Below are 13,936 nucleotides of genomic sequence, written 5' to 3' on the forward strand. Positions count from 1 at the left end.
TTTCTCCCATTCTGTAGGTTGCCTGTTCACTCTGATGGTAGTTTCTTTTGCTGTGCAGAAGCTCTTTAGTTTAATTAGATCCCATTTGTCAATTCAGATTACTTTTAAAAGAAATTTTAGCAGTTTGATTGCCAAATTCCTGTGATCTGCACGCTAAGAACTCTGTGACCTCTAGTCTTAGAAGTTCTGGTCCATGACACAGGTTGTTATGCAAATGAAAGTCAAAGAGAAATGTCTTCTGCTTGTTCTCCTCTTTAGAATAAGAAGATCTACTTGGACATTATTCACACATACATGGAAGTGCATGCAACTGTTTATGGCTCCAGCACAAAGAATATTCCCAGTTACGTGAAAAACCATGGTATCCTCAGTGGACGAGACCTGCAGTTTCTTCTTCGAGAAACCAAGGTAAAAATTCACCAGGGATGTGGTGTTCAGGTTAATGCCATTGGCTGTGAAAATGGGATCAGAATATTTCATGCTTGTTTTTTCAATGCTGCAATAAACTCTTTTGGCTATTTTGGGGCAGCAGTTTGCTATACCAGTGGCAGCTGAAAAGTTAGTGAATTGTGGAATGAGATTGCTACATTTGTCCACTGATTTATTCAAAAATCGTATTTACTAAGGACCTACTCAGTGTTAGGTGTCAGGCAAGGGGCTAGGGATAAGGCTGCAAATCGAAAAGATAAGGCCCTGCCTGGAAGGACAGACCTTCTAATACAGCAGCAGCTTTCATAGTAAGGCAGGGGTGCTGAACTCTCCCCCAACCCAGTCATCACTATTCAAGGAGTGGGTTTCCCAACCAGCTTTTCCTCATGCCTACTTGTTCACCAAGTACGCATTGGACGGTGAAGAAGTTCAGATGAGGGCAAAGTCCCTGTGGGCTCGGGAAGCAGAGCAAGCATCAGGAGAGATGCAAGAGACGAAAGATGGATGGAGTGTAGACACTCCTGGCATGTGGGCCAGACAGGAGTTAGAGTCAGGTGGTGGAGGTACAGATGGCATATTCAGGAAGGAGCTAGAAGCCAACCCAGCTAGTCTAAGTGTTGAAAAATAGTGGAGGTAAAATTGGATGAGGGGATGTGAGGGTCTGATTGGCACAGATGGAGGCAGAGTTCAGACCATGTGGTGGAGGTAGCCAGGCAAGCCCCTGAGGATCGTTTTGCTCAGCAGTAGCGTGATGACCTGTTGCTTTGACACTATAGGGAAGTCCACCCAGTGGTCTGTGTTCTTTATGTAATTCTGCCATGGAAGTACCAAATGAAGTTCAGGAACTTGTAAAGAAACCAAAGTTTGGCCTTGAAGGGTTGGCTGGCACTTCAGTGTATTAGATAAACTCCCTCAGGTTTATTAATAAGTTTTCATTCATGAATTTCACAATTTTATTGAGTAGCTGCAATGTGCTAGGCATTGTACAAGGGATGCAAGTGTGAAGAAGGCACATGGATCTCTCTTGTGGTATATCCTAAGCACAAGGAAGCTTATTGTCAGTAGTGGATTTCTCAGCCTCGTCTCTGGCTCGCTTTGTTTTCATGTTCAAGGTAGGGGAGAGAGGTTGAGCAGGTGGACTTCTATGGCATAATCTCGATTGCCCAATTATCATGTGATACTGCATTTATAAAAAGTATATTCATATATGCTATCCTCTTTGATTCTTACAACAGCCTTAAGAGGTAGATAGAGCAGGTATTATTGTTAACTTTATTTTGAACATGAGGAAATAGGCTAGAGACTTTGGCTTGCCCACAGTAAGCTGGGGTCGTCTTGGAGGTGGCCCTAACTCATGATTTTTTTAATTGCAAATTAAGGCTCTGCTAGCCCCTTGATGTACTGTCCTCATAAACACTAAAACTTAAGAACGCTTAGTGGACACGCACTAGCCAAAGGAATGTATATCTGCTCTTTGCCTCAGTTCCTCCACCTGTAAATGTATTTGATCCTTTCTATGTCCAAGGCATTTGTATGATGCCACGAATAAAATAATTTGACAAAATCTTTAGCTTATTGGGCAAAGACCTGGTTTCTTTTAAGATTTTATTTCCTTCCAAGGTCATCTGTAGTCTGATGACTGTTTTTGATTATCCAGGAGTGAAGTGTGTTCTCTAGTTTTCACTCTTTGCTTTCCATCACCTTCTGTCTTAGGCTGACATTTTAGAATCATCAGAATGCCTGGGCCCTTTAATGGCAGTGCTATTTTTGCCATTTGCCTCATTTTACTTTTTTTCACATTGGATTGTGGAAAGAGCTCAAGCTCCTTTAAAAAACATTTGGCAGAGCTGGTTCTCAGCAGCATGTCATTACTGTCTCGCACACTTTTATTAACCCAACCTCATGAATGTCTCTCTCAGCTTTGCAAATTTTAAAAGAACCCTTACTTACCTACCATCCATTACCCTGTCCGAGAACAGGAAATAGGCCAAAATGGAGATCACTGATGTCCAGGGGAGGACAAGAAAAGAGGCAGGGAAGGCCCAGGCCAAGAGGTCCAAGTTTGCATAATGAGCAAGGATTGCAGCCTGAGTTAAAGAACACGAGGTGTATATGTTCATCCTTGAAAAACTGGGACCCAGTGTAGAGGATGTCACTGATCCCATTACCTATTGCCTGCTCCTTGAGTAGAGTATATTAAAATACCCTGAGTGGAATCATGGCTCAGACATTTGGCAAATATGGCAAGGATGGGGCAGCGTATCGCTGAGGCTCCCCTCACACCTGGCACATGGCCACAGGCTCCAAAATGTATGAACTTTCAGCTTTGAAATAATGACATGAAAGACCAGTCAGGCTTTGCATCTATAACCCTTTTTGTCTCTGACTCCTTTCTCTGTGTCTCTGAGCAATTTAAAAGTGATTTATTCCATTCCACGTTGGAAATGGGGAACTGGAGCTGCCAAGAAGCAAATGTCTGCAGCATGAATGGGATTCACACACTTCTTGGACTTCTTACTGGTGCAAGAAGCAGGGCTGATCTCCTCAAGAGGGTTAGAGACAGAGAGATGATTGATGCTTGATCAGCTTCTGACTCATTGTTTTTCTTTACAAGCCATCTTTGAATCTCTGTACCAAACTTAGGAAACCCTCTGCTCAGCAGAATTAGGGGTGCCATTAGGGGTGCAAGTGTCATTAGTAGCCTCTTGATTCAGGGGACCTGTGAAGATGGAAGGAATTTAATATAACACTAATTCTGGGGCTAAAAGAGCCAGGAAGTTGTTGGAATCTAGCAGACTCTTCTAATTGGGGTATAGATTTGGATGAATGAATTATTTATCACAGGACCACAGCCGAGTCATTCAGTCCAGCAAACCCCAGGAGTACAGTTTAAGCCAGCAAATCAGGACTCACTAGGGTGGCATGTTTTTATTTTTGGTTTAAATCTCCATCTCTTTTAAAGTGGCTTCTTTCTTCATCTTCCTGGTTTTAACCTCTTCATGTCCACCTCCCCTAGTCTTCCCTGTTTCATATATGATACTGAATAGTGCATTTGCATCTGCAACTCACTCAATGGTTTGTGAGCTGGACCAGTACTGTCCTTTCTACAGTTGAAAACAAATTCTGGCTGTGGGGAAAAAAACAGGCAAAGCTGCAGCTTCCACATGTGCTGTCACTGTACCCCTTCTGTACCCAGACCTCCACTCATTCACCTCTCCAAGACTTGGTTGGGTCATGACAATCCTGTTTCCCCATCATGTCAGCTTATCAGTTTACCTGTGGGACTCACCTAGGAACCTGGGCAGGCCTGGCAAATATGCAGTGCTCTCTCTGACTCATCTTATCCTCATGAATGACTGTGCCACCCTGCCCCCCACTAACTAACTATGCCTCTTCTTACTGAGCTTGGTTGTGTCACAAAACCTGTCTGAGGCGGGTGCAGTACAGTAGCTCACACCTATAATCTTAGTACTTTGGGAGAGGCTGAGGCGGGCAAATTGAGCCGAGGAGTTCAAGACCAGCCTGGGCAACATGCAAAACCCCATTTCTACAAAAAATACCCAAAAAATTAGCTGTACCTGGTAGCATTCACCTGTAGTTCTAGATTTTCAGGAAGTTGAAATGGGAGGATCACTTGAGTCCAGGAGGCTGAGGTTGTGGTGAGCTGAGGACACCTGCATTCCAGCCTGAGTGAAAGAGGGAGACCCTGTCTTTTAAAAAGGCTGTTTGAAAAACCCAGGGTTTAAGGCAACAGACTCTCATGCAGCTGCATGAGCGCAAAGGACCTTTGCTTGTTCTATCCACAGGTGCATTCACAGTGCCTGGTTTATAAAAGGCATTTAGATGATTGTATAAAGAAGGAAAGAAGGATCCAAAATGAAACACACTGACCATCTGGGATCTCTGAGATTTCCTCCTGTTATCATATACACTGCGCCTAGATCTCTTAGATCTCCCCAGCTAGGGACACTACCCTTCTGATACCCCATGCCTGCGTGTCTGTGATGTTGCTTACCTCTGCAGGCCCTGTGAGTGATAGCCCAAGAGCTTACTTCCTTAGGGGGAGCAGTCCTTCTATTTCTGTTACAGATACTGGTTCCCATTTGCCCTCAGGCAGCCAATTGAAGCAGGTTTCATCCTAGTGAGCATACTTCAAATCATTCCCATGCCATCTAGATGGGGAAAAAAATTGAATGAACACATCCATGCCTCCTTCCTTCCCCCTTATCCATACATGTATGTAGACTGAGGAGTGTACAGAGGTATGAGTCAGTAACCCTGTGTGACTTTCAGAGCAAAAGTGCATCCCCACACTCAAATAAATACAACATGTTCAACCTCTGTGCACAGAGACACTTGATTGCTGGAAAGATCCAGTCTCATAGTATTTATTCTTTTGCTCTTTCATCCAGCAAGTAAGTATAATATTAAGTACCAGATGTATTCTAGGCCTTAGTCTAGCCATTCTAGAGACAGTGATGACTCAAGCAGTTTTGCCAACAAGGGGCATACAGGTGTGCTGGAAGAGGAAAGTAGGTAACTGTAACAATGTGGATAGTACACAGGTAGAACTAGTCATAATATGAAATAATGATACCAACATAAAACTTTACTGTCACGCTGAGTGGGGCCAACAGTTCAGTTTTGTAAAATGTGGTTCTGTGACTTGTGAAATCAATGTAATGGATGGGGCAGTCCCATTCAGAGGACAGGAGCCACTGTCAGTCACAGTTTAACACCTCCATGCTATTGCGATGCACCTGCGTATGGGATTTACCGTAACAGTAACAGCCATTATCTCTCCCCTCTACCATGTGCCAGGCCCTATGCTAAGCCCTTTCTGTGTATTCTCTCTTTTCATCACAGAAATCCAGTGATCTTGGTACTGTTATAAACAGTACTATTTTAATGAAGCAGTCACTGAGGCTCCAGTCGTGAATAAGCCTGTTTTGCTGCCTCCATGTTGGCAGCTGAGGGGTTGTCCTGGTGTGGAATTTGGGTGAGAGAGGCGTGGTCAGGAAAGGGTCCTCCCAGGAGGTGATGCCTGAGTGGACTTTTAATGGTGAGCACTTGAGGCTGGCCTAGCTGAACATGTTCAGCATCTACAGGTTTAAATTTATGCAAATACTCTTTTACTCCCCCATCTCCAAGTTAATAAATTTACAATGTGAATTGTAATGTGTTTGATTTTATATTGGGGCTTTCAAATGACTGAAACTCAGGAACTTTTTATCCTGATGCTGTTGTTTGTGGTTTGGGTTTTTGTTTCTGAAAGGGTATTTAGGTAGCTGGACATAATCAGCGGCTGGTCTTCAGGAAATAGTCTTTGGTTTAGCAGCAGACTTTGACAAAAGTCTGCTTTGGGCATGTAAACATGCTTTGTGGGTCTTCTTTTTCTTAGCCTCTGTGGCCCTTCCAGCTCTTCCCTAGAGAGTCTTCAGGTCATGTGAGTCAAGGGCTTGTGGAGCCCTTGGGAGGATAGAGCCAGCCTGGATGGGAGAGAGTTTGGCCAGTGTTTATCCCTTCTTTAAGCATCAGGTATCTGAAAGAAGGCAGATGGCCAGAGAAGGGTCCCTTTGGGCTACATAAAAGCATCACATTTTGGGAAAATTGTTTTCTTCATACCCAGCCCTTGTCTTGGTTATTTTTAAGATATAAAAGGGATGCCTATTACCAGAAACATTAATATAATGATTTCCAGTCATTGTATAAAAATAAGCAAAGCTTAGCAATAGCATGTGACTCGTGGGACTGGCTTATGTGGCATTCACTGTAAACCATATCATCTCTTACCTGTCTTCTGATGAATGTCCCTGCCCCTTTTTTAGTACAGGTACTTTATGAAACAATAAGAACTCATACATGCAGGTGCTGAGCATCTTGTAAAAACCCACAAACATAACTCCTGCACACCTAAACTCTGTCTAAATGATACAGGGCCGTAATATGCAGCTGTGTGAAGTTACATATGGATTTGAATTTGAGTGACTGATTATCCAACACTTACTAAGTGCCAAGACTTGTCATGAATCCTTTCCATGTACTATCTCATGTAATCCTCACAGCAACCCCATGAAATAAAGCACTATTATTTTATACATGAAAAGACTGAGGTTTAGCGAGCTTGTTACCTGGACTAAGGCCCTATAAATAGAATAGATTATAAATGGGCCTTAAAGAATCCATAGACAGAAGCACCTAGCAGTTTGTCACAGTTACTAACCTAGGCAACGATGGAACCGGGCCTTGAAGCCTACAGTCTGACTCCAGAAACTGTGCTGTAAATGACCACACAGTTCTGGGCACTTTGTGCCAATAATGGATTCATCAATTCATTTGGTGAACCTGGAGTGATTCATTGCTCAGTTTCCCTCTAGAGTCACCATGCCAACTTCACTAATTAAAACTGGCCAGAAAAGTATGTGTTGTGTGTGTGTTTTCTATTTAGGATTATCCTCAATGTTCCGCATCAAGAGTGAAACTGACCAAGCCCATGGATAAGAACCCCCTTTATCCATGTTTAAAGGATTCTTTAAGTACTCCACTTACCAGTTTAGAACAATTGTGTCTTCTTTCACAGAGTGGGAAAAATCTGAGTAGTTTTACTAGACCCTTTATGGACATGTAGGAACGTCCCAATCCTATACTGTGAAGAAAACGTACGGTGCTTCATCTGTTCTCTCTGCTTAGCATTAGTTCAAAAATTTAATTCTAGATCCCACAATCCCTCTGTGTAGAAATACTCACTGATGGAGCTGGAGTTGAAGCCATGGAGATATTTTGTCATCTGGAATATCCTCATTAGATTCTGGGCTTCTGAAAGCCAGGTGAAGTATAAATAAAATATGGCCGGTTTTCTCTGGCAGTTAAGCCTTGGCACTTGAGTACATTCTGGCAGTGTGTCTCTTGCCTCCTTGCTAAGGAAATTGGTAAGCAGGCAGAATAGCAGGGAATTAGGGGAAAAGCAGTTCAGTGTGATTAAGGTGCCAATGTGTTGCAAAACCGTAAGTGCAAGGAAGTTTACAGAGTGCTGTTTGGTGGTGATGAACTCTCTCTGCCTGTTGTGTTTTCATTCAAACCTCAGATGTGCTATTTGACCTTAATACAGCTGCTCCATTGTAATGTCACAGGTAATAAGCACACAGGAAGCAAGAAAAAAATTGCTTATTGACTGAAGTGACAAAAAAACTGTTATTTTGGTGTTTCCAAATAATGTATTTCCTATAGTCCTACTTGTGTGACAAAAACACTCATTGCCAGCAAATTATGTTGTATTTGCTTAGGCTTCATTCTAAACATATGAGGCTTGGGAGGGTTAACCTAAAGTTTTTATTTTATGTGTACTGAGGTATTTTGGTGCCCACAGGGCAGAAGAGATGGTTCATATTGTTATTCTGATATAATTAAACCTAGGTCACATTAAAGTCCATTAAGCAACAGCCTCAAATCCTTTTAATTAATGGGTTCAGATTGGTTGGTCTAAAGAAGCTAATTAAATTTTTCCCAAAATTTTCTGTTTAAATAGACAAACATTGTGCTGCTTGCATTTCCTCCAGAGTTGCTCTTTGAAATTTACAGTTGATGAAGGTATCCACACTTTATGGCAGGCCCTGATTTTCAGAAGTCAGGAAGCACTGTGGGTTATCTGACTAAACCTGCAGAGATCCTGATCTGCATCTTCTAGCACTTTTCTCCTCAGTCAGAAAGATCTGGACTCCCTGTGCTATCTTATGTCTAACCATGGCCTGACAGAGGTCATTTGTTTTCCACTGGAGAGCCGGCACATCCTCTCCAGAGTCTGATAGGAGAGGGCAAATCACAGCGATCACAAGTCTGATGGATAACAACCCTGGATTCTTCATATTCCATAAAGCTGGGATATCGTGGCGACTATGACATCCCACTGTTTCCCTCCGTTTCATCTGCAGCAGTCAGATCTCCCCCACCCCTGAGCCACAGGCCCAGGCCACACCCTATAGTTAGAAGTTTCTCTGACAATCTGCTTTCTGTTAGCTGTATAATGAGAGTAAGATGCGGAGCAGGAGCTTCCTAAGTGTAGTAGAGCTTTCCCTTTATCCTACAGCTTCCAGGCTCCTGGCTACCATGTTTTCCTCACCACCACCCCCCACCTGTGATCTCCCGTGGTTCTGCTGCCCAAGGGGGAAATGACCAGCCAGTATTAGGGGCTCTGCTGACCTCTCAAAGCTTCTTTTCTTCCCAGCTCCCTGCCCTGTGGACGTCTCTGGCGTTGTGATCACTGCAGTTTGCAGGAAATGAAAGTTTATTCTTTCAAAAAACCAAAAAGATTGAGTACCCTATTGTGTGCAAAACAAAAGTAAATAGGTCCAGAAAACCTGAGATGTTAGTGCTTTGCCCCAGAATTCCTTCAGGAGCTACATGGTTCTCCAGTATGTCACCCATGGGCTGTGCTCAGGGTTGGCCGCACCCTCCAGCTGAACCTTTCTAAATGATCCATCGTTCAATTAGAGCAGCTGCAAAGCTGATGAGGAGGGGATTGCTGTGAAAAGACCTAGGGAGGAAGAGAATCAAGCTTGTAGCTAAATCTATTTGAGCCATCTCCTTTATTCTCAACGCCTGGCCTTGTGGTGGGTGATGCTCTGTGTGATGGCAGAAGGAAAGGACGCCCTGGGGCCCAGTTATCTTTTCTCACTTAATGTGCCCCTGGGGGCTGGAACAGAGCAGGCTCTTTGATGTGGGTAGGGAGGACACAGCTTCATCAAGCCCAGGCCTGGACCCTGCCCATCAGCAACCTGCAGTTATCCAGCAGTGCGAAATGCACCCACTGCGACAGCATGTGCCGAGGCATTTCTGGGAGCAGTTATTTCATTTTTGGACCCAGGAAATCAGCACCACTGAACTGCAGTTTGTCCCCTTTGTCATCGTGGCTTCCAGCTGCTGTGGTTGCTCTGAGAACTCTGAGAGCAAGTTGTTGCTGCCATCTATGGTCTGTCTTGGGGGAAGCACACGGTTTGCCTGCCAGAGAGGGAAGCAGCTGCTTTGCAAATTCATCAACACAGCACAGACTCTCCCCTGTGAGGGTAAAATCAACACCAAGATGTTGGTGTCCCCAGTGTAAACCCCACTATGAAAACCTGTGTTTACTGACCTACCATCATTTTAAAGCAGTTCCATTTGAACTGCAATCAAACCTCCAAGTGACCTTTCTGTCCCTCCGCCCAGCATTCCTGAAAGGGCCTGTTGTTTCTTTGGTTCAATGAAGAAACCTTCTGTGTAGTTAAGCAAGTGCTTTTCCAGTCATGTCTCCTGGTGAGTTACAGAAAGATTATTGTTGGGTCGTGGTGGTGGTGGTGGTTTTTCTTTTAATACTCCAACCTCCCTACCTCCTGATACCCTTAGACACTTAATTTTTTACTTCCTTTAGTGGAGGAGAGCATAGTGAGTTGAGCAGCTTTGTGGGGACTTTAAGTTCGTAGTTTTTCAGATCCTGGTGTAAGCTGAATTCTCTCTGCCTCACCCCCCAGGGCCTGGGAGCCTTCCAAAGTGGGGTGTCCACTCGGGAACGGGCCACAGAATCGCCGCCCGCAAGCCGGGAATGCCTGTCCTGCCTGATGGCCCTGCCTGATGTGTTCACATGCTGTGTGGTTTTCTGTCTTACAGTTATTTGTTGGACTTGGGTTCCCTTACGAGGGCCCAGCTCCCCTGGAGGCTATCGCAAATGGATGTGCTTTTCTGAATCCCAAGTTCAACCCACCCAAAAGCAGCAAAAACACAGACTTTTTCATTGGCAAGCCAACTCTGAGAGAGGTAAGCATCTGTCAAAATTATTCCACTTTGAATAATATGAATAATAGCTATTTATTGAGTGCTAATGTGGGCGTTAACTTCATTTAACATGGTTGGATGAGAGGCTGAGGGTGTGGAGGCTCAGAGAGACAAATGACCCGATCACGTCACCTTGCGAGTTAGGGGCAGGATTTGAATCTACTTCTGCCTTCAGCAAGTAAGGGATCTTTACACTCTACCCCCACTCTAGCTTATTGTAAACTCGGACATTCTAGCCTTCTGATTATAGCTGACCTCTGATTTTCTGAATGTTTGAAGTTTAGGGAGTGAGATCAACTGGTTAGTAGATATTTGTGAAGAATCTGCTCCTCATGATGGGCTTTGGAGAATAAAAAGTGGACTGTGGGAGTTTGCAGAGAACCATCAGCCTCAGTATACCATATGTATCATGGATAATTGAAGTAATTTTTTTTTCACTCACCATTCCAAGAAGTAATATCTTGCCATTGCTAGAACCATTTGCAGAAGTCTCATTTGAATTGCCTTCAGAGATCCTGTTGAAAATCTGCAGTGTGTGATGAATCACCATTGAGGGTAGTCGGATTTGATTTAGGGCAATAAACAAAAGTCTTTTACCTGTGAGTGATCAAACTGGGTGTTTCTGCATCTGCTCAGAAATATGTGTGTGCAAGAAATCATAAGATAGATTTTCTGATTATTTCTGTGTAGTTAGTAGTAAGTGGCTCTGCAGGCCACTTATGAAGGGAAGTCATAGCAGCATCCTCGTCATTCAGGGCCTTTGGAGGATTACATTGATTAGCATCCCTCCCATGGCGTATCAATGTAGAAGGACAGCTTATAAAACATACATTTTCATTTAAAGGCTTTTAAACCCTTCTGAGTCATTTTCTCTCCCATATAGTATATAAGATGCATTCTCGATGATTATTTTTTATTGATCAGTCAGAAACCTTGACAGTTGATAGAACTGATTATTTTGAGAGTTATTTTTCTCTGACCCTTCCTGTCATTGATGAAATGGCCAAAAGAGAGAGAAGATCAATAAGATCCATAGTTTATCTATAAAAGGTTAATCTGTGGCCCAGATAACCTCTGACAAGGGTTATATGTGTGTGCGCGTGGGTGGGTGTGGTTTTTTTTTTTTTTCCTTCTGCTAGAATAATAAATTTGAATTCTTCATTTGGGGAGTGATTTTGTATTCAGAGGTCAGTTTGTTCATTTGTAACTCGGCAGAACTTAATGTACATATCTGTGTGTTAGGTGCTGTTGGAAGTGCTAGGACACAGAGACCAGGGAAATTCAATCTGCCACGAACCTATTCTTTTGAAAAGTTTAAAAAGATGCTGCCTAGCAGTGAAAATATCTGTTTAGGAATCTCTGCTTTAGCATGTGACTGACTTCTTTGAAACTTCGGAGTTTGGGATGGAAAAGAAACTAGTAAATCATCCCTCAGGTTTTTTGTTAATTTTTGACAAAAAATATATTTAAGGTGTACACCTTGATGTTTTGATAAATACACACATTGTGAAATAGTCATTACAATCAAGCTAATCTATCACGTTACATACTAAATAGATTTTTTTTTCATGGTAAAAACACTTAAGATCTCCTTTTTTGGCAAATTTCAAGTATGCAATACAGTATTGTTAACTGTGGTCATAATGCTGCACACTAGCTCTCCAGAACTTACTCAACTTGCATAACTGAAACTTTGACCAACATCTCCCCATATCCCCAGTCTCTGGGAATCACGAATGTATTCTCTGCTTCTGTGAGTTCAACCGTTTTACTGTGAGTTGAACTGTGAGTTCAACTAGGCTGATCTGCATGTGGGATCATGCCGAATTTTCCTTCTGTGCCTGGCTTATTTTACTTAGCATAATATTTTCCACATTCATCCATGTTGCTGCCAGTGATGGGATTTCCTTCTTTTGCAGGCTAAATATTTCATGTGCACGTAATTTATCCATTCAGCCACTGAAGGCCACTTAGTTTGTTGCCATATCTTGGCTATTATGAATAATGCTGCAGTATACACGGGAGTGCAGATACCACTTTAACAGAGTGATGTTAATTGCTTTGGATATATACCCAACAGTGGGATTGCTGGATTATGTGAAGTTACATTTCTTATTTTTTGAGGAACCTCCATTTTCTTTTTCACTGATGGCTGTAACACATTACATTTTCACCAGCAGGGTGCCAAGGTTCCCTTTTTACCACATTCTTGCCAGACACTTGTTATCTTTTGTCTTTTTGATAAAAGCCATTTTAACAAGCATGAGGTGATATCTCCTTGTGGTTTCAATTTGCATCTCCCTGATGATGAATGATGTTGAGCACCTTTTCATATGTTTGTTTGCCTTGTGTATGTCTTCTTTTGAGAAATGTCTTCAGGTTATTTGCCTATATTTTAATTTGCTTAGTTGGGTTTTCTTGCAGTTGAGTTGTAGGAGTTCCTTACATAGTTTGGGAATTAACCACTTATTAAATATGTGGTTTGCAGGTATTCCATAGGTTGCCTTTTCACTCTATTGATTGTTACCTTTGCTGTGCAGAAGCTCTTTAGTTTGATACAATCTCAGTTGCCCGTTTTTGCTTTTGTTGCCTGTGCTTTTAGTATCATACCCAAACATCATTGCCCAGACTAGTGTCAGAAAGCTTTTGCACTGGTTTTTTCCTAGTAATTGTGCTGTTTCAGGTCTTATATTGAAGTCTAAGCAATTTTGAATTCATTTTTATAGATAGTGTGAGATAAAGATTTAATTTCATTTTTCATTCTTACGCATATGGAAATCAAGTTTTCCAAATATTATTTATTGATGACATTGTCCTTCTCCGTTGTGTATTCTTGTCAGCCTCATTGGGAATCAGTTCTTTCCTGGCTTCTCTATTGTGTTCCACTGGTCTATCTGTCTGTTTTTATGCGAAAATCACCTGTACATTTTAATTTAGGTCTAGGAAATCTCTAAAGTTCTACTTCTGCCCAAATTGTAGATATTATTTGTAATTTTCCATGTTTGTTTAATTTTTTGAGATAAAGTATATACAACATAAAGCTTACCATTTATGGTTAAAGTTTTTAAACCATTTTTAAGTGTACAATTCACTGGCATTAAGTATATTTGCAATATTGTGCAACCATCACCGCTATTCATTTCCAGAACTTACTCATCATTCTAAACAGAAATTCTGTAGCCATTAAACAATAACTCTCCATTCTCCCCACTCCTCAACCCCTGGTAAACCTCTCTTCTACTTTGTGTCTCCGTGAATTTGCCTATTCCAGGTACCTCATATAAGTGGAACCATATAGTGTCTGTCCTTTTGTGTCTGGCTCACTAACTTGGCATGTTTTCAAGGTTTGTTCATGTTGTAGTATGTTTCAGAATCTCATTTCTATTTATTTTTTTGGAGACAGGATCTTGCTCTGTCACTCAGGCTGGAGGAGTGCAGTGGTGTGATCATGGCTCACTGCAGTCTCAAACTCCTGGGCTCAAGCGATCCTTCTTCCTCAGCCTTCTGAGTAGCTGGGACTACAGGTGTGTGCCACGACACCTGGCCACTCTTTTTATATTTGGTAGAGATGGGATCTGACTGTATTAACTAGGCTGGTCTTGAACTCCTGGACTAAAGCGACCCTCCCAAGTAGCTTGGGATTACAGACACACCCCACCACACCCAGCTAATTAAAAAACTTTTTTTTTTTTTTTTTTTTTTT

The 13,936-nt window shown here is 42.3% G+C and overlaps 1 protein-coding gene across 1 annotated transcript in view; it reads left to right on the plus strand.

The window, feature by feature from the left end:
* MGAT5 (mannosyl (alpha-1,6-)-glycoprotein beta-1,6-N-acetyl-glucosaminyltransferase) overlaps positions 1-13,936 on the plus strand; it is a 214,620-nt gene that overhangs the window by 162,696 nt on the left and 37,988 nt on the right. Inside the window, exons 12-13 of the mRNA XM_011937716.1 lie at positions 259-408; positions 10,069-10,215. Coding sequence (XP_011793106.1) covers positions 259-408; positions 10,069-10,215 — 297 coding nt within the window. The remainder of the gene's footprint in view (positions 1-258; positions 409-10,068; positions 10,216-13,936) is intronic.

The sequence above is a fragment of the Colobus angolensis genome, unplaced genomic scaffold (genome assembly GCF_000951035.1).
Source record: "Colobus angolensis palliatus isolate OR3802 unplaced genomic scaffold, Cang.pa_1.0 Scaffold168, whole genome shotgun sequence".
Classification (NCBI taxonomy): Eukaryota; Metazoa; Chordata; class Mammalia; order Primates; family Cercopithecidae; genus Colobus; species Colobus angolensis.